The 20,658-nt window shown below is 38.7% G+C and overlaps 1 protein-coding gene across 3 annotated transcripts in view; it reads right to left on the minus strand.

The window, feature by feature from the left end:
• Window positions 1-20,658, minus strand: part of Bub1b (BUB1 mitotic checkpoint serine/threonine kinase B) — a 65,450-nt gene that overhangs the window by 1,979 nt on the left and 42,813 nt on the right. For 2 of the 3 annotated variants that reach the window (XM_010624659.1, XM_010624661.1), the window contains exons 9-22: window positions 20,296-20,525; window positions 16,846-16,955; window positions 16,046-16,161; window positions 15,364-15,413; window positions 14,154-14,214; window positions 13,932-14,034; window positions 10,240-10,514; window positions 8,362-8,495; window positions 7,985-8,125; window positions 7,489-7,589; window positions 5,453-5,602; window positions 4,585-4,727; window positions 1,467-1,638; window positions 640-746 (exon numbers count right to left, since the gene is read on the minus strand). In XM_010624659.1, the coding sequence (XP_010622961.1) occupies window positions 640-746; window positions 1,467-1,638; window positions 4,585-4,727; window positions 5,453-5,602; window positions 7,489-7,589; window positions 7,985-8,125; window positions 8,362-8,495; window positions 10,240-10,514; window positions 13,932-14,034; window positions 14,154-14,214; window positions 15,364-15,413; window positions 16,046-16,161; window positions 16,846-16,955; window positions 20,296-20,525 (1,893 nt within the window). The remainder of the gene's footprint in view (window positions 1-639; window positions 747-1,466; window positions 1,639-4,584; window positions 4,728-5,452; window positions 5,603-7,488; window positions 7,590-7,984; window positions 8,126-8,361; window positions 8,496-10,239; window positions 10,515-13,931; window positions 14,035-14,153; window positions 14,215-15,363; window positions 15,414-16,045; window positions 16,162-16,845; window positions 16,956-20,295; window positions 20,526-20,658) is intronic. The other variant, XM_010624660.1, reaches the window with a different exon arrangement.

Below are 20,658 nucleotides of genomic sequence, written 5' to 3' on the forward strand. Positions count from 1 at the left end.
TTTTGGTTTTTTTGAGACAGGGTCTTACTATGTAGTTGAGACTAACCTGGAATTCACAGTGTAGCCCAGGCTGGTCTTGAACTCACAGCAATCCTCCTGCCTCAGCCTCTCAAGTGCTCGGATTACAAGCATGTGCCACCAACCCTGGCTCCAAACAACTCTTATTAAGAGACCATTTACTTTTTCACCAGGAGATTCAGTTCTCTGGTTTGATTCTACCCATTCATTACATAAATAATAGTCTAAAATCAGTATATAATTTAGAAACTTAATTCTCTCCATGAGATGCTTATTAAGTTTTGGTAACACAGCTATTAAAAGAGCTAGTTTAAGACTAAAACCAATTGGTAAGAAAATTATTGTCCTAAAATGTTTCTATTAATACTTTAATCTGAGAGACTTCCACATTAGTTATAAGTATGGTATATCTAGGTTTAGAATGTTTCCAGGTCTCAACAGTTTATGTTGCATTTTTATTTATTTTTTGTCTTAATTAGCAGGAACTCTGCTGATGCTCTAATGAAAACAAATTACCACAATCACAATATTTGGTTTTAGAAAACTAAGGTTACTAAAGCAGACAGATCACCAGAGGGAAAAAAGTGGGTAAGCAAAACTCCTGAAATCACCAATACTTACTCAGAAGTATTTTGGCTAAGTTTCCAGAGGGACTCATCCCAGAAGACGTGTAGGTGCTCGTTGAACAGTAATAAATGTGCTATATCAGCTATTCCAAACAGGTCCACCTGTAATCACAGAAAGCTTATTTATACAGGAAGTCGAATGCTATCGCAGAAGTCGAAGTTCTTCTATGACACACACCTTAGTGGACTGTTCCTTTTCCTTACAGGAAAGGGAGAAGCTCCCCTAAGAAATCATCAGTACAGCCAACTCTAGAGATTATCCTTAAGGACAAAAGATCAGAAATAGTGTGGACCAGAAATGCGCAGACCTACTCCTGAATTTGTGGGATCCCAGCTGTGATCTAAACGTGGGCCGGTGACATATGAGGCTCATGCCTCATATGCGGACAGCAAAAGGCCTTGTGTCTACAGCTCAGCCACAAGAGATTTTTGCATATAATGCCACCATATAAAACACTTTACACTGTCTTAATGTTCTCTTTTAAATACATGATTGCATTAAACCTAACATCAGTTCTGATGTACAAAGAACAAAGACTGTTCAGCTCATAGAATATGACTTAGGAAGATTACACTGATGCCAAACAGTGGAAATGCTCCTGATACTTCAGTTACTGAATTACTATGTGCTTGCATGTGTATGTGTGTACCGCACTGTGACGGAAAAGTGGCACCTTCTACTCAACTTGGTGACACGGTCTTGGAAAACTAAGTCAGCCACTCCAGGAGAGTCAACACCAGCAAACAGTAGCTTTCACAGCTTATGGAAGGAAGGGATTAAGAAAGTCCCTCTATATTTCTTCAGGCTTGTTTTACACTTACCTGGTAGGGAGAAGAACAGTTAGCCAGGAACTTCTGTCCTTCCAGGATTTGTATTGTCCGAAAGCCACTGAGGGCAAAAACGTCTAGCTGGACCCTAAGGTCAACGCTGTAGGAAAAGTCCACTATCTTCAAAGCTTGACTGTTATTATTACACTCATATGGATCGTGGATTCTGAGCCAGATTTAAGAGAGAGATAATAAGAAGAGGCCATGAGAGAAGCTGCAATAGCTGGTTTTAAAAAAGAAAAGAAAAGAAAAAAACAAAACAAAAAGCACTTGCAGAAAAGACTTAGCTATGTCAATAGCTCCCCCCAGTGGCTCATTATGAAAATGCACACACAGCCGCAGCGGTGGAGCTCACTCAAGTGGGCAATGTTAAGGTCAGTTTGGTGACACAAAGTAGCACAAGGTCACAGCTTTCCATATTATACGGTGAACACTGGAAATGTGGTGGAGGTTCCTGCTCTAGACTGCACACATCAATAGAGATTAGCAATGACTTATGTACTGACAGGGATTTTGACGGAGGAAATGAGGCTTTTGGAGATGCCATAGCCTTTCTTTTGTATGCTGTTAAACCAGGCTTTTCAGATATCATTGAGAGTCTTCCTTCCAGAGCTTAATGAAAAACAACAGAAGGCTGTTTTGGTAAAGTGCTACCTACCTATATTATAAAACTGCCGCCACGTCACAGTCTATCTTTTTTGTAATTATGGCTCTTTATTTCCCATAACACAAACTTAATAATATATAACAAAAACTCATGATCAGTTAATTATATTTTGTATAATAAAGCTATTCTCTAAGGAGGTAAGGAACTAATTGAGAGAAAAGATGAATTATTTTTTCTCTGTTTTTCTCAATTAGTTTGCTCAAACTCTTGACCGTATGGGCATAGGTCCTATGTCCTTAAACACAGGACGTATCTAATCTCCTCACTCACCTCTACAACACAGAACGATGTCGTTTTAGAATTTACAACTGTTCCCATTTTCTCCTGGCACAAGATCCAACTTATTTTTGACCACCATAAAAGTATGATCATTTAAAAATTATTTTTAAAAAATGATTTTGCTTTTAAAAAATACAGGGTCTGGCCATTAGCCTAGATTAGATTGAAGTTCATGATCCCCTGTGCCGGTTTCCAAGTACTGGGATTACAGGCTTGTGCCACCAGGCCTGGCAAAAAAATTTCTTTTGAAAACTTGGGAGAAATACAAAAAATATTTCTTAGATTAATAAAAAGAAGCATGAAAACTCACTAGCCTTCTTATCAGCTACTAACTTGCTATGGGCAAACTTTCCAGTTTTTTGGATCTCATTTTTCTGAAACAACAACAACAAAAAAGGTAGAAACAAAACTAGGTGCCTTCAAAGGTTCTTTTTGAATCCCAGTACTTGAGGCTGAGGCAGCTGGATTTTGAGTTCAAGGACAACCTGGGACACAGAGAGATACTTTTGGCTTTTAATTTCTTGTGATTCTATATGAAATTTCCTGTCAAATTTGACTAAGTAAAAAAGCAATGTCCTTTTAATGATATATGCTTTTGGGAGCATATATCACTAGTCACCAGAGATGGACTGTAAGAGTACACAGACAATAAATTGCCCCTACAAAGGCTTAGACAAAGCCTCCTGCTTCCACTTTCTACAACACTGTGAAACTGTCCTGTGTCATGAAATAGGGTGAAAATAAAATCTATGCTCCCTGTTCTCACATTTGGAAATGTGGGAGGATTTTTAGCGGTCACAGTAATGAGGAACATCACTTACACTTAATCAGGTGAGTGGAGGAATTTTGAAGAGTGTAAACACTTCGTATTGCTTTGGACTGACCTGTACAAAGAATGATCCTATCCAAGATACCTATGGGGCCTCATCTGCAACATTATGTCTGGGAAGACAGTAAGACTGTTCTCTCAGGAAAGAAAGTCTGATCTTATTTGTTTGGTTATTCATTACAGAAATACATTAAGGATTCTTTTTCATTTCTATACTAACTATTCACTTCTCTTCTTACAGGTTAAATAATGAGACAAAATGTAAAGAAGGATTCCAGCTCTTTGTGCATAGTAATGGCCTTAGAAAGTTAACTGCTTACCCAAGACATAGGGATGAGGCAGACAAGCATCTTTAAATCAGGCCACTTTACTCGAATTCCATGAGATCAGCAATCAGTAAAGGGAGGGAGGTGAGGGCTGGACCTCTACTTCTTTTCATGAAACAAGAATCTTAGACTGTCTTGCCTTGTTCATGCCTCATCATTTTCTAGATTTTTTTTTCAGTTATTATCTGAGCTTCATTCTTATTTCTAGCTCTGTGGCCACCCTTTGAACTTGATGGATAAAATGGGTTTAATTTGAATTGCTAAGCCCCCTTTCTTGGCATAGCTTGTATTTGTGCTCTGGTTCTAACAACTTTATTTGGCTACTATCTCAAATTTGAACTAATTTATGCTTTGGTCTTTGCAACCGAGCAGTGCCTCTAGTTTTTGGGGAGTGGTGGTGGTACCAGTGATCAGGACTTTGTGCTTGCCAGGCAGGTGCGCTGCCACTGAGCTACACCCCTGGCCCACAGTGCCTTTATTTTGCTGGGATCTTTGCTAGATCTGCACTGGCCCCACTCAAATAACTAGACAATTTCTTTCACATTTTTTTTTTTTTTGATACTAGGGATCAAATTTGGGTCCTTTCAAGGCAGGCGGCGGAACAACTGAGCTAAATCTCTGGCCCTTCCTTCACATTTTAAAAAATACTCGTATTTTAGAGCTGGGGAGTTAGCTTAGTGGTGCAGTGCCTGCCTGGCAAGTGCAAGGTCCTGAGTTCAATTCCCGGTACCAAAAAACACCCCACACAACAACAAAACACCCCAAAACAAAAATACTCATACTTCCTATCTTTAGGACAAGAATCATCACAATACTCAGGAGTGGTTGAATATCTTATATGAATTAGTGTATTTCCTCAATGTGTTTTTTTCTTTGAATTCTTTTAAACTACTTTCAATGATTATTGACATTTAGGTAGCAAATACAGTGTACTCAATAATATGGCATTTATAAGAAACAATTCGTGTTTAAGAGAAAGCTGACAATTATAAGAGAATGTAAAGGACCAACCTGTTTCTTAGAATCAGGCTTCTTGGACTCAAATCTCCATGGACTATTTCTGCTTTGTGAAGCTTCTCCACTATTGTCAAAAGGTTATGAATAATCAGCACCGTTACTTCTCGGGTAATAAATTCACTGTGTTGGAGAAGATCCTGGAAACAGAAGGACAGAAAACCCATTACTTCTCAAATTGGGACCACTGTATCCAGTCAACAGCTGCTGTTCTGGCCTCTTCCTTATTCTCGACTGGAATGCATGTTGGGCCATATATCCCATATATATCCTAACTCTATATCAAAAGGATTAATGAGAGCATGGATGCAGAGCATCAAGGATGAAGCTCGCACAAAACAGGTACTGTGCAAATACTTCTACTTTAACCATTTCAGAGAACTGATATTACTATCAAATCTGCAGAAAAACTTTCTTAAAAACATGCCAACGAATGATACATCGCATTTGGTATGAAAAAATAATTCAGGGTAGGGGTTGAGGGTGGGGTACATGTAAAACAAGAGTGGCAGTGAGCATTTATTGATTAATCTGCGATGGCGAACCTTTTAGAGCTTTCAATGATACAAACGGCCTTCTGTGGCACAGGTGCAATAGGCGTGCCACCGCTGTACCTAGCTAGATGATGAGTTCATGGAAGCTCACTGTATAACTGTCTCCTTTTTTTTGGTCCAAATAAAGTGTTAAAAAAATAATAAAGAGGTCACTGGTCAAAATAACAAGAGAAAAAATTAGTGTTTTTAATTTATAATTTAACTGGTCTATTTCTAAAAGATTGACAGGAATTTTGTATTAAATTTCTTTGCTAAATGGACCATAAATCTTTTTTTCTTGAGGACTTTAAATTGTATTTATTGTTACACACCTGAAGGGTGCAGCAGTTTATATATTGGTACCAAACAATATAGCCATCTTGGTATTGGTAACAGCTACAAAACTTATCACACTCCTCATGTAACCGTTCCTTTAACTTGAAGTTGATATAAAAGTCCCATGGGACAGGCTGAGAAGACACCTGCAAGACATCATATTTTAAAATTAAGAACAATTAGAATATGTGGTTATGGTTAGCAGAATGAAAACATATTCCTTCCAGTCTTTCATATACCACAACAGAAAAAAGACCCCTGGGGGCAGGGACTTAGATCAGTGGTGCCACCTGCGTTACAAGTGCAAGGACCCGAGTTCAATCCCCTGTACCAAAAAAAAAAACCACCCCTGAAACCCACCCCACCCCACCCCCAGTGTAGGGAATCAAACTAAGGGCCTTGCACATGCTGGGCAAGTGTTCTACCACTGAGTTGCATCTCCAACCATAAAGGAACACTTTAAAAGGCATAACTCTACAATAAAGAACACAATGCCAACAAAATTCTGGAAGCTGGAAAGAGTAGTAACAATCTATTTAGAAGATCCAAGAAAAGCTGATTCTAACGGTGAAAAAAACTGACAAGTAACCACATGTACTCTGCAAGATCACCTCCTTACAGTATATCCCTAGCAGTGCCAGCTGTCTATGGGAGTAAGGCTGAGGCGGAGCTAAGAGAAAAGTGACTGAACACCATTTAAGGAGAACTTAGATGACATATTCACCCTCCTGCTCTGCCTCTCCCCATTCCAGAAAATCAAGTCTATTCCCTGGAGCTCAACAGAAAGGCCTCTAGACTAGAGGACACTTGGTACCACTGGAGATGGGAATACGGATACCAGGAAAAAGTTCATGTATCAAATGCGAAAATGTGCTTTCTTGCCCTTCCGGTCTCCAGACTAACTTCCCCACTCAGCTTTCAGAAAGTCAGCAGCCAGGCTTGCTTACATGCTCTAGGCAGGAAATTAGAAATCTTCTTTGGAGTATCTGATCAGTTCAAGGGAAAAGATCTAAAGATTTTCCCAATAAAATGACCAAACCACATCATCCTACAGCAAGGACCACCACTCTTAACATCCCCCTGTCTACACAGAACTTTCAATCAACTTGCAGTGTTCTACACGTAAACATGAATTAGGGACCCAAACATTCAAAGAAAGCCTCAGGCCAGGGATTTAGCTCAGTGGTGCCGCTGACTGCCTTACAAGCGCAAGGTCCTGAGTTCCATCCCTGGTACCAAAACCAAAACCAACAAAAAACCCAAACCAGTGTAGTTTAAAAACACAAAACCTCTAATATGAAAGAGATTTTTAAAAGACAAAAACAGGAGCAAACAATGCAAAGAAAAAAAAAATGAAGCAGCATCATAGATATCTCACATAAGAAATATTCCATCATTTAAATGAAGAACAGAATGCCACAAAGGAAATAAAAGAGAATAAAAAAGGACTCTTGCAAATTAAATATAGATGAAAGAAATTAAAACCTCAGTAAAAAGGCTGAAAATAAAATGACAAAATGTAGTCTGACCTCTGTATCTGCAGGTTCTGCCTTGAAGGATTTGACTAACCACAGATGGAAAATATTTGAGAAAGTGCATCTCTCTTGAACATGTCACCCTTTCCTAAACTTGTAAAATGACTCTTCATGTAGTATTTTCACTGTATTAGGCATTATAAGTACCTGCAGGTGATTCCAGCTAAACTGGAGGGTGTGCGTATGTTATAAGCAAATCCTACGTGGTAATATAAGCATCACAGGAGTTCAGCACCCTGTTGGACGTCTGAGAACCAGCTCCCCACAGATATGGAGGGGTCACTGCATCACCAGAAGCAAAGCAAAACGATAACAAGACAGAAAATAGGAGAAGAAAAATAAGGTTTTTAGAGGTAGGTCCTATTCAGCAGGAACTACATTATAATTAACATGTTTGGGCTGGGGATTTAGCTCAGCGGTTCAGTGGCCTGCCTCCCAAGTGAGAGGACCTGAGTTCAATCCCCAGTACCCCCCTCCCCAAAAAGAATCAGTTCTACCTTTATTATGGTTAACTCTGAAGAGTTTCTTGGTGCCACCCAGAATAACTTGTAATCTTCACATGTGAGATATTCTTGTTTAATACAATAATCTTCATTACCTGCAGAGAAAGGTACTTTAAAATCACTGAACAGATACAGCCTTCCAGACCTCACCATCTGGCATACTTTTCAAAATCATTTGTTAAAAATGGAACATGGGAGTGAGGATATGGCTCAGTGCTAAAAGCACTTGCCTAGTACATGCAAGGTGCTGGGTCTGAAACCTAGCACCACACAAAAAGAAACAACAGTCGCAACATCAACAACAGAGACAAACCCAGTTCCTGCTGTTACTGGGACAGGGAGTTATCAGTGGACCAACCTCTGCAGCACTATTTCTCAGGAACACTAAACATCTAGAAACATTTGTAGTGCTTAAGTAGCAAGCTCAACCACAAATAACCACTGTGCGTATACTGTCATGCAAAAAGGACACATGTTCAATGATACTTACCTAATTCAATTTCCTTCTCTTCCTCCAACTTAGGCATTGGTCGATCCTCCACAAAGAAGTCTAGAGAGGAACTTAACTCTAAGAGGGATTTTAGCAGTTGCCTACGATACTGTGAACACCAGGGTGACTGAACAGGGCTTTCTGTGGAGGGAAAAGGTTGGAAAAACAGTGTTTAAAACTGATAAAACAGAGGAAACAAGATGACAAAAGAAACACTGCCAGTCTGACTATTTTTATCTGCTGCAGATCTTCCCTGTATCCAGCTGGTACTAGTTCACCCCAGAGGCCGCACAATCTCGGCAACTTCTCTAGGGAAGGACGTACAACTCAGTTTGCTGAGACAAATGGGCGTTCGCTGGCCTGGTGCCTGATCCCACCTGTAGTCTCATTGGTGAGCTCCAGTTTCTCAGGAATCTGAAGACTTTTGATGGAGGAGGTGCTTGTAACGGAGGCAGAAGACCCCAAGAAGCCAGAAGAGTGTGTGGCTTCACGACTATCTTCAATAATTGGGCTGAAAGAAACAACAATGACTCAATTCTTATAGGGATGATAAATAAATAAACTTACCCTGTTATAATTCTAGACATTTTTTTTTTTTTTTTTGGTACCGGGGATTGAACTCAGGTCCCTGTGCTTGCGAGACAGTCGTAAGAATCACTGAGCTAAATCCACGGCCCTAGACATTTTTAATTAACAAATTTTATCATATTTAGAATAAAAATTTAAAATAACTTATAATGGGTTATAATCTTGTTTCCTTTTTTAAGTCCATTATTTCCCAAAGCAGAAACAGATTCAAATCAAAATTGGAATCTAGGTAACCACCTCTATTTTATTTTATTTGTTTGGTATCGGGGATCGAACTTGGGACCTTGGACTTTTGAGGCAGGTGGTGGCACCACTGAGCTTAAATCCCTGGCCCAAACTTCCTTCCTCTAGCTTGATTGATAAGAAAGGCCTAGAATTATATTTCTGGATTTATACTTTATTTACATAATTTATAGTAAATAACTATTCTACACCTAAATCTATACTACTAAGAAATACTGTGCAACACTGACAGTCATCAGTAAGAAAACACCGAGAAGGAAGAGAAGCCAATTTACGCATGCATGCTATGAATGCACTCTATGCACTAAAAAGTTAGGAAAAGTTTGAAAATGCCGTTTGGATTCATGTTTTTTGTGTGTTTTGTTTGTTTGGTACCAGGGATCAAACTTGAGTCCTTGTGCTTCAAGATAGGTGGTAGAATGAAAATACTGTTTTAAAAGCACAGGTTGGCAAATTAAAGAATATCCCTAAAACTAGGATCAGTTTAAATTAGCTGACTAAATTTTAAAGATGAATAGACTCTGGCCAGATATGGTGGCGCACACTTGCAATCCCAGCACTTGGGAGGCTGAGGCAGGAGGATCACTATGAGTTTGAGGTCAGCCTGGGCTATATAGCAAGACCCTGTCTCAAAAAGCCAAACCAGCCAAGTGTGGGGGCTCATGCCTATAATCCCAGCACTCGGGAGGCTGAGGCAGGAGGACTGCTGTGAGTTCAAGACAAGCCTGGGCTACATAGTGAGTTCCAGATCAGTCTCAACTACATAGTGAGACCCTGTCTCAAAAAAATCAAAAAGCCAAACCAAAACAAAGGATGAGTGAGTAGATCACAAGGCTTAGGCACTGACTTTCCATACCATTCTCTTGTATCTATTATTCCTAAATCATTCCCATCCACTGAAATACACTTTTTTGTGGTTGTTTTTTTTTTTGGCTTTTTGAGACAAAGTCTTGCTATGTAGTTCAGGCTGGCCTTGAACTCACAGCAATCCTCCTGCCTCAGCCTCTCAAGTGCTGGGATTACAGGTGTGCACCACCACATACTTTTTAATATTCATCTAGTTCAGTCTTTGAAATCAACATCAGCTGTTCTACCATTATTTTAAACTCAAAATTACGGAAAAAATTAAACATTTCCTCTTTCCTACATGAGTACACTTCTGCTGAGTGTACCTCAAAGGTATCAAAATCCTCCTCGACCTCTTATTTTTATAACCATCCAAATGTACTTCTTTTAAGACATCAAGCCAATCACTAAATATCATTGATATTTTATCTGGGGCAGCCCTCATCTCATGTAAAGCATTTAGTAGCTCAGTTCCTGGCACATAGAAAGAGCTTGGTAATTAATCGCTGTAACTGACAAAGCACATGCAGGTAAGAGAGCAAACGTTTTGGTCTGTAAAACCTGTAATCCCCAATCACCTCAGCTTCTTGATGCTGTGGGCTGGACTATACATAGGGCCACATGTAGTTTGCTGATCCTCAGAAGTCTTCGCATCCATATCCTCCTGCTGCAACAGCCTCTTGGGCTCAGAAGAGAGCTCCTTCAAAGGCATTATCTCATGAAAAGGAGTGGATGCAAAACGGGCCGCCCTAGTGAAGTCACAAGTGTCTTCAGGGTTAGGGTAAATAGTTACATTCCTGAAACCAGTGATGATGGCATCCTCACTCAAGGGCTCAATTCCTGTAAGTTCATCCTGAAATAAAAACCATATGAAGGCCAGCTGAAATGTTTTAGTGAACACATGAACGACCGATCTGTTTTTAGAGATACACATGTCGGATCACTGACAGAGGATACGTAAGTAACACATTAGGTAAAGACTACTTTAAAGGGCACAAAGTAGTATCTGAGGAAAAATGGCTTTGAATCATAAACTGTACACTTCATGAGACCACACTGTGAAAATACTCCACACAAGGAAATTTTGCTACCTCATTTCACCTGGTGACTAACAAACTAATATTACTTTTCTTCTGGCTTTCACTGAGAAAATATTCTGAGAAACTGTTATCCTCTTAATTTTAAGTCTTTCTCCAAGCTACATACTTAATTTTTATTTTATTTTATTTTATTTTTGGGTACCAGGGATCAAGCTTGGGACCTTGCACTTATAAGGCTGGTGGCGGCACCACGGAGGTAAGTCCTCAGTCCCATACCTAATTTTTATTTTATTTCTCAAAAGTAATTCACGATGATAGAAAATATGGAAAACAGGCCGGGGATTTAGCTCAGCGGTTCGGTGGCCTGTCTTGCAAGTGCAAGGACCCTGAGTTCAATTCTTGGTACCAAAAAAAAAGGAAAACAAAGTTTAAAAAAAAAACAAACCCTGACATACCATTACCCAATCTAACATTTTTATTACACCTTTAAAACATGATTTTGAGCCAGGTGTGGTGGCACATACCTGTAACCCCAGCACATGGGAGGGTGAGGCAGGAGGATCGCTGTGAGTTCGAGACCAACCTGGGCTACATAGTGAGTTCTAGTTCAGTCTCAACTACATATTGAGACCCTGTCTCAAAAAACCAAAACAAACAAACAAACAAAAACCCCATGATTTTGTCTTTAAAAGTTAATACATATACATGGTTTTAATTAACTAGTTTAAAAAGATATATAATGAGTGTCTCCCTTCTACATGTAACCACCCATCTCTACCCTATTCCTGTTTCCCCAAAGCAACTGTTATTACCATAGAGGTACCTCCTAGTATACATTCATGAACATATTCTTTGCATTTTTAAAGGGAGGGCCAGCCTGAACAACAAAGTGAGACCCTGCCTAAACAAAAAACCTGGGAAGTATTTAAAACAAACAAAAAAGGAGCTGGGGATTTAGCTCAGTGGTTCCATCACCTGCCTCACAAGCACAAGGTCCTGAGTTCGATCCCCAGTATCAAAAAAAACCAATCAAACAAAAATCATAGTTTAACTTCTTCCTTGGAAATTCTAATTCTAAATAGCTGGGCCTGGCTACTTTCTGTTACACAAGTCTCCATAGGCTCTTTTAAATCGCTGGAAATAGTCTGTAGCTTGGGTATAAAAACAGCACAAATATTCACAGATGTGAAAATTCAGCTATTTATACAATCAATATTTGTGCAGTTTACTGGATATACAACATACCTCAATAAAGAAGTAAATAAAAAGAAGTCATGTTTTAAAAATTTACTCCAAGTCTGGGGATTTAGCTCAGTGGTGCTGCTACCTGCCTCGCAAGTATAAGGTCCTGAGTTTGATCCCAGGTACCAAACAACAACAAAATTTACTCCAAATAATTCATTGCCTTGAATGTAGAGAACATACTGCTTTAAGTCACTAAAGCTACTGATTGCATCAAACAGTAAAAGGTCTTCTCTTTAACCTTAGGACAAGTCTCCAGGTGCTGGAAAAAAGGGAAAGATGATTTTTCTTCCTTAAAATGTCAATGAAATGCAACGGATAATGGTTATTTACTTTGACTTGAATGCTTATGTAGGGTCTCATCACCCTGAGTATCACGTCACCAGCCCAGAGTGAAGGACACAGAAAATTAAAAAAGAAAAAAAATGGTTGGCCCACTCAACTTTTCTATTGCCATAAAACACATTTTATATGAAAAAGAACAATAATCATTTGTTATATTGGTTAAAAAAATAAAAATCGCAAGTGTTAGCTGGGTATGTCCGGCACACACCCATAATCCCAACACCTCGGGAGTCTGCAGCCTGGTTAACTCAGTGAGAAACCATTAAAAAAGTCTGTATATATAGGACCGGGGATTTAGCTCAGTGGTTCTGCCGCCTGCCTTGCAAGCACAAGGACCGGAGTTTGATCTCCGGTACCAAAAAAACAAAAACAGAAGTCTGTATATATATATATATATATTTTTTTTTTGTTGTTTTGTTTTATTTTTTTTGGGTCCTGGGATCGAACTCAAGTCCTTATGCTTGCAAGGCAGGTGGCAGAACCACTGAGCTAAATCCCCAGCCCGTCTGTGTATATTTTAAAAGGCTGTCAAACTAGTAATATTCTCTACTCTAAAAATTTGAATAAGGCCTGGTAACGTATATCTGTAATCCAGCACTTGGGAGGCTAAGGAAGACTGAAAGAGTTACCAGCCTAGACCACATAGCTAAACTGTTTAAAAAAAAAAAAAAAAAAAATTGAGCCAGGTGTGGTGGTGCACACCTGTAATCCAGCACTCTGGAGGCTGAGGCAGGAGGAATGCTGCAAGTTCAAGGCCAGCCTAAATTACACAGTGAGACCCTATCTCAAAAACAAAAATAAAACAAGAGAGGTCTAATTCACATCACACAAAATGTGTACGCATTTCAGTGGTTTTTAGTCTATGTACATGTGTGTACAACTATCTGTCACCCCGGTCTACCATATCCATTAATAGCAACAACAACAACAACTCTGTCCACTGGGAGTCATTTTCTATCACCGCCTTAATCCTCTGGAAATCCCCAAACTACTTTTGCCTGCTCCTGACAGTTCATGGCAATGGAATCACATAATGTGCACGTCTTTGGGTGCTGGCTTCTTTTACTTAACATTGTGTTTTCAAGGTGCATCATTGTATGTTGTATGTTGTGTGTTGTATGTTGTAAGACATATCAATACTTTATTCTTTTTGGTTGGTAAATAATATTCCATTACGTGGATATACGCTATTTTGTTTATCTCGTCATCTGTTGTTTCTGTGCACTCCCGTGTACCAACTTTTTTGGTGTGTGACTTTTTTGGTATATTTTTAATTTCCTTGGGTGTATGTGGTGTCGGGGAGTGCTGTTGGGTCTCATCATGCTTCTAAATTTAACATTTTGAGGGACTATTGAAGAGTTTTCCAAAGAGGCCGCACCATCTTATATTCGCATCAGCAATGCATAAAGGTTATAATCTCACTGCATCCGGCCTCAGTTGGCCCTGTCTGTGTTTGGTCACGGCCATCGCAGTGAGTGTCAAGCAGTCATAGTGCCGTGGCTCTGACTGGTATTTCCTTGGTGACTAATAGTGCTGAGCATCTTTTCATGTGCTTAGTTCAAGTCGATGGCTTTAGTTTTAACCCCAAACTTCAGAGAGATCCGAATGAACCATTCCCAGTGCTCAGGGACACTGCTCCTTACACAAACATCTGGAGAGATGTCCTCGTTTGAGGTGATACTTTCTGTAGTTCTCAGAATTGCAAGGGGTCTTCGCTGGGCTAGAACTCGTGAGGGATCTGCTGGACTGGAAAAAGACATACGCACCATTTAGTAATTCTTTCTGTTCACATGGACGACGGTTAACCCTTCATCCATTCTCATTTATAGTAACAGAGAAATTAAAATACAAAAACAAAAGCCAACCTGTCATTCTTCTTTTCTGAAAGAAGAAACTCATCAAAAATGGAGAAAGGTACACTGCAACCTAGAGAGATTAGATAAATATGTATATTCTTAGGAGTAAGACAACTAGATAAATTAATATTTTGTGCTGTTTGAAAGCAGAAAGATATTTATTTTTTATAATTAAATATTTCAAATATATCAAGTCAAGATCATTTAACAATTATCTAAACATGAATGATCTTGCTTTAATCTATCTTCCCTACCAATGCTACTATACTCCCCAATCCAACAGGATGATTTTGAAATAAATCCAAGATACCATATCATTTCATCTGCAAATATTTCAGTACATTTTTCTAAACGAAGCTTTTTTTTTAATATCCAGTCAGAAGTTCTAAATTTTACCAATTTTAAAAAACATTGTCCAAAAGTTTGATTGAATTGGAAATGCAGAGTAAGATCCATACACTGTGACTAGTTCAAATGCCTCTTATTTTATAGGGCGTTTTTGGAAACTGGCTCATTAGCCAAATAATTCTGGATTAGACCAATCTCATATCTCTGTTGTTTAACATGTTCCTCAGTGCTTTGAGTGACTATAAATCTGTTGTTCGAAATGAGACTCAATTAGATTTATTTTTTACAAAACTACTTACAAGCTTATATTCATGTTTCTACCACTTTTAACACATTTCTTAATAGAAAAGAAAACCAATTTGGATATAAAGTAGTTCTACACACTTTTTTCCCCTCCAAAAAAACCACTTGCTTATGGTCTTGGCTGCTGGATACTATATGCTTAGAAGAGAGTTCAGTAAAGTGAAGATTTTTTGGTAGTTAGTATAAATTTATAATTATATTTAAAACAAATATTCAAAGCACTGAAAAATGTTATGACAATATCTTTTCAAATGTCTATGCTATCTCAAATCACATTTATACCAAATTCCATGATTCAAAGACACTTTTAAGCCCTTTACCATAATTAAGATATTTACCATTTTAATCATGCATTTATCATCAGCAAGTTCTTTTTGTTCTTTTGGTTTTTTGAGACAGGGTCTCACTATGTAGTTGAGACTAACCTGGAACTCACTATGTAGCCCAGTCTGGTCTCGAACTCACAGCAATCCTCCTGCCTCAGCCTCCCGAGTGCTGGGAGTATAGGCATGTGCCATCATGCCTAGCTCTCGGCAAATTCTTAATTAGGCTGTCAAACACAACTCACCTTTGGAGTGAGAATGCTCTTGCCAAGTGTCATCTGTGGGTGAAGTTTCCCTGTAATGAAATTTGTTTGAGGGCCGGGGATTTAGCTCAGTGGTTTCGCCACATGCTTTGCAAGCACAAGGACCCAAGTTTGATCCCCGGTACCAAAAAAAAAAAAAAAAAAATTTTTTAAAAAAAAAAAAAAAAAAAAAAAAAAAAAAAAAAAAAAGAAATTTGTTTTGAAAATGCACTCAATGCACTCAATACCCACAGAAAGAACTGTTTAATTTTTAAAAAAATGTCTAAGAGGCTTTGCCATTAAATATAATCTTCTTTACTCTAAGATAATTACCATCAATTCAAATTCTCTTGAAGATGGAATCTTCAGTTATTAAAAGTTCTGTTGAATTATACTTGACAATAGATGTTAAATCATATTAACAGTTAAACATTACAAAATGGGAAGCTACCATTTTTATACAACAAACAAAAACAGAATACAAAAAAGGAGAGATTCATCAGTGTTAACAGTTGTACATTTCTTTCTATAAGAAAATATGTATTTTTAATGGGAAAAGCCAGCACCTCCTCTTTCCTCATCAGCAACAAAGCTTACAGAAATCGTGACTCAATGCTGTGACGGTCACACAGACTTCCCTCAACACTTTCCGTAAGCACCGTCCCTTCCACCAGCATGCTCTTACCCAGGACAAGAGCTCACTGGACAGACAGAACTGGATGGAGCCATTCCTGGTACTTTCTGAGATTCGGATGCAATCTGCAGTTCAGCTGTCTCCTTTGTAGGCACCCTTTTCTTTTGCTGTTGTATTAAAACAAAAATCAATATCCTTCTCATCCAAAAAATGTTGCATATTCTTTTTTTTTCTCTTTCTTTTCCCTTTTGAGACAGGGTCTTGCTATGTAGTTCAGACTGGCGTTGAATTCATTATGTAGCTGGTCTCAAACTCGGGGAGATCCTCCTGCCTCAGCCTCCCAAGTACTGGGATTACAGAAGTGTACCACCATGCCCAGCACTGCTGCCTATTTTCAAGTGCTAGTTCCTGTATTAGCCCACAAGAAATATCCGTACCACAGAAGTTCTTTCTGATAATTTATGTTCTTACTACATCCTAAAGCTAAAATCAGAATTAACAAAATAATGAAGTATAACTAAAAAGTTAATAAAGTGTCACTTATTTCACATAACACAAATCACCTGTTAAATTGCATTTGCAGTCACCTGCTAAGTTACTTTCCAGCTCAACTTTGCTACTAATAACTACTAAACTCCCCAAAACTGATGTGGGTTGGGAGGACTTTAACTTTCTATACTTCTGTATTGTTTACATTTATTTCAAGTTGGGCATGTAGCTCAGTGGTAAAGCATTTGCCTAGCACATCTGAGGTCCTGGGTTTGATGCACTGAACCACAAATTTTTAAAAATTGGCTAAATTTATTTCAGTGAGCATTAGTTTTGTGTATTTAAAAAAATGGAAAAATTACCTGATCATCTGCTCTTTCTTGAGTAATTTGGATTTCTTTTAGTTTCTTCTCCATCTCTTCAATCTGTTTCTTCATTTCTGCTATCTTCTGTTCGCTGCTCAAGAGCTCAGCTAGAAACAGTGAAGTTGACACAGGTCTTACTCCCAACAGCAATTTATTCTGTCAAAAACTATCTTTGGAGCTCACATCTTCAACACATGTTAATACAGATGAAAATTATATAAGCAGAACAAAGTCCTTAATTTGAGATCTAGGTTCCTTTATCTAGTAAAAATATATATATATTTAGCATACCTATCATGCTCCAAATACAACTTGAAAACTTACACGTCAGTGGTATGTAATATAAAGTCTTTGATTCTGTGATACACACATCCAAACTTGGAGAAAAGCAGATGAATTTGCAAATTATTAAGAAAAACACTGTAGCTGGGTGTTGTGGTACATGCTTGTAATCTCAGCACTCAGGAGGCTAAGGTAGGAGAATCACAAGTTTGGGGACAGCCTGGATGACATATAAGATCATCTCAAACAAAACAAAACAGAATAAAAGAAAATCAGTATTCAAAGAGCCAGCCTAAAATAGGTGATGTGGGTGTGTGATTGGGTACAGGTATGGAGGTCAGTGGCTACTTAAGACCAGTAATCAGGGAAGTTTTTTCCGATAAAGTGATGATAAAACTGAAACTTAAATGACAAGGGGGTCAATCACATAAAGACCCAGGGAGAGTTCTGAAATGGAGGAGGAAGATCACTGTGTGCCAGAATCCAAAAGAAGACCAGCCTGGTTGCAGCATACTAGTAAAAATTGGGGTTGGAGAAGCAGGCAAGGACCAAGTCATCTGGCTTTTTGTAGGTTAAGGTAAAGAGTATATATTATATTTTAAGATGATGGAAAAACAGAGAATTTTAAGTAAAGGAATGACATGATCTAACTTTATAAATATCCATCTACTGTGAATAAAATGGATTGTAGGAGGATAAGAACGGGGGAAGAAAGAGTTGTAGTAGTTCAGCTAAAGACTTGCTTGGATTGGAGTTAACACTGGGTATCTTAGTCTGTTCAGGCTACTATAACAAAACACAGCTGGGTGGCTTATAAGCAAAAATCAGAAATGTATTTCTTCTGGAGGCTGAAGTCCAAATCAAGCTTCCAACAGATTCAGGGTCTTGTAGGGGGACCACTGTCTAGCTCATGGACAGTACCTTCTTGCTGTGTTCTCACATGGTAGAGGTGGCAAGGATCTCTGTGAAGTCTCTTTTACGAAAGCACTAATCTCATTCATAAGGATTCTATACTCCTGAAATAATCACTTTCCAAAGGCCTCACCTTTAATAGCATTTCAACATACGGATGGGGGTGGGAGGTGGGGAAAGGACTCAAATAGTGTGGCGAATGGAGACAAATCAAAGATTTGGGAGATATTTTGATGACAAAGTTGATAAGTTTAATCGTTCAATGTGGGGGAATGGTAAAGAAAGAGGAATCAAAGACCAGAAATATTTTATCTTAAACAATCACGTGCATGATGATGCCTTCTATTGAAGTGAGGACTCCTGGGTGTGGTATGTGGCAGAAATCAGTAATTCTATTTTGGCTATGTAGAATTTAAAGTATCTATTAGGAGCTGGCGTTGCAGCTTAGTGGTAGAGTGCATACTTAATTAATGAGTGGAATCTGGGTGAAAGGACAAGAATGGAGATATAAATGGGAGTCCACAGCTGCTTTTCTGGTACTGGAAGTTGGACTGATGGCCATACACACGTTAGGCAAGTGCTCTACCACTGAACTATATCCCTGTGTCTTTTTCCTTTGAGACAGGGTCTAAGTCGCCCAGGCTAGCCTGGAACTTGTGATCCTCTTGCCCCAGCCTCCTAAGTGGCTGGGATTGCAGGTGTGTGTCACTGTGCCTGAAGGGTGCTAGAGCTGTTTGAAGGAAGAGAAGGAAATGGTTGGAAATAGTAATAGGAAGAACAAACTTATCTCTAGGACCGGACTATGGCTTATTCTTTTCTTTTTGCCCCCTCTCTTAAAAGTACTTAGCAATAGTGTTTGGAGCCAGGTTTCAAAATAACAAGAGGCCCGAGGATTTACAAAGGTACAAAACACACACAGATGAGAAATTACAACTTCATGAATTAGATTCATGTTGTGAAACAGGAATTTAAAAACTTTATTAGGTCCATATCTCTTTTTATCTATTCTATCCCACCTAACCCTAGCACAGTCCTTTGGGTAGCTGAGAATAAAATGTACTTTCACCTCACTTGTGTACAACTGGTAGATTTTTTCCTTTAATCTAGATGTCTAGTTCTTTTTCTGGATCATATCTGGCTATCCTTCTATTTTGTTGGTGGGATGTGTGTGTTGCTTGAGATTGAACGTAGGGCCTTGTGCATGCAAGGCAGGCACTCTACCACTGAGCGGGCCCACTTCCTATTTTAAAAAACTTTTCTCCACTAGTCCTTGCTTTGCCCTTCCCTCCCCTCCCTACCTAGACAAACAGATTCTATTTTTTGAACCCATACATCAATGTTGGAAGATCCTAGGTGATACAATAAATTAAGGCAATTCTAAGTTTTCTATCAGTCTGCTTTATGGAAGTTTATTTCTAACCTGAAACTCAAGATTTTTTTCCTCAAATTATAAGTGATGCTTAAAATTTCCAGATAGTCTTACAAATACCCTATAAAGAGAACTGAGCTATACTAACAGGTGTCCTGGTTATGTGTGTATAAAGAAATGTTACTTTCTTCTTTCCTGATAATATGCCTTAATTAAAATGTCTAAATGGATGAAATTTATTTCTGGCTCTTTCCCCATCTGTTTCATGCTCTGATGCTTTAAGCTTTTCAGATTCACCTCCCCACTTTTCAGCCTATTCTTTTCCATCTCCTGCCTCCAAGTACTCTAGGCTGCAGGATAGGATTGACTGCTCTCTTTTTTCCAAAAAGTCCCAGGTTTTCATTTAATAGTAAAGCTGCTCTTAATTTAAAAAGAAGATGGTTTTAAGAAATGACACAACTAACTATCCCATCCTAAGTAACTGGGTGTGGCTGAATGTATCCATCCACATGAAGCCCCTGGAGAAACTTCAGGTGCAGTATCAAAGGTACAAAGAACTAACTATTCCAGGCAACCTTACTCCTTGGAGGGGAGAGGGGAGACCTGGCACTCACACACTGGTACCTACTGTATTGGGAAATATGAACTACTCCTACAGTTCAGAGCTGCTTCTCCTCTTTTATTCCTGAGTTCTCCTCACCACGAGTTTTTGTGGGAGGCAGAAAAAGGAATTCTGCCTATATCCAAAGAGAGCTAGTACAATGGTAGAAACATCACATAATGGTATAAATAGTGGAGACAATTTTCCTCAGACTTAATATAGCAGCTCAACTTTCTCACAAATAAGTTATTTCCACAAACTTCAGTTAAATCAATGCACACACCTTCTCTTTGTTCCTTCAGTTTCTTCCGGAAAGCTTCAGCCCGAATTTCTTCAAAAGAAAACTCCTCGACTCCGGCATAGATCTTCTCTTTACAATACATCACCTTCTCTTTCTTTTCCTCTGGCTCTTGCTGATGACTCTGAACCCTTTGCAGGGGATCCCCTTCTTCCTTTCCAGGCTTCCTTGTGCTCAGAACATGGTTTATACTGGGCTCAATTTTACATGGTGTCCTAAAGAAGCAAAGTAATTATTAACTTCTGTAAGGTCTAAATGAATTATTTCTTACATCTTTCGACCAAACATTTGAACAGTGTCAGTAGTAAGACATGTGATCCATTTAAAAATAAATAAATAAATAAATAA

Source organism: Fukomys damarensis, unplaced genomic scaffold (genome assembly GCF_012274545.1).
Source record: "Fukomys damarensis isolate Sample0158 unplaced genomic scaffold, DMR_v1.0_HiC HiC_scaffold_17, whole genome shotgun sequence".
NCBI lineage: Eukaryota > Metazoa > Chordata > Mammalia > Rodentia > Bathyergidae > Fukomys > Fukomys damarensis.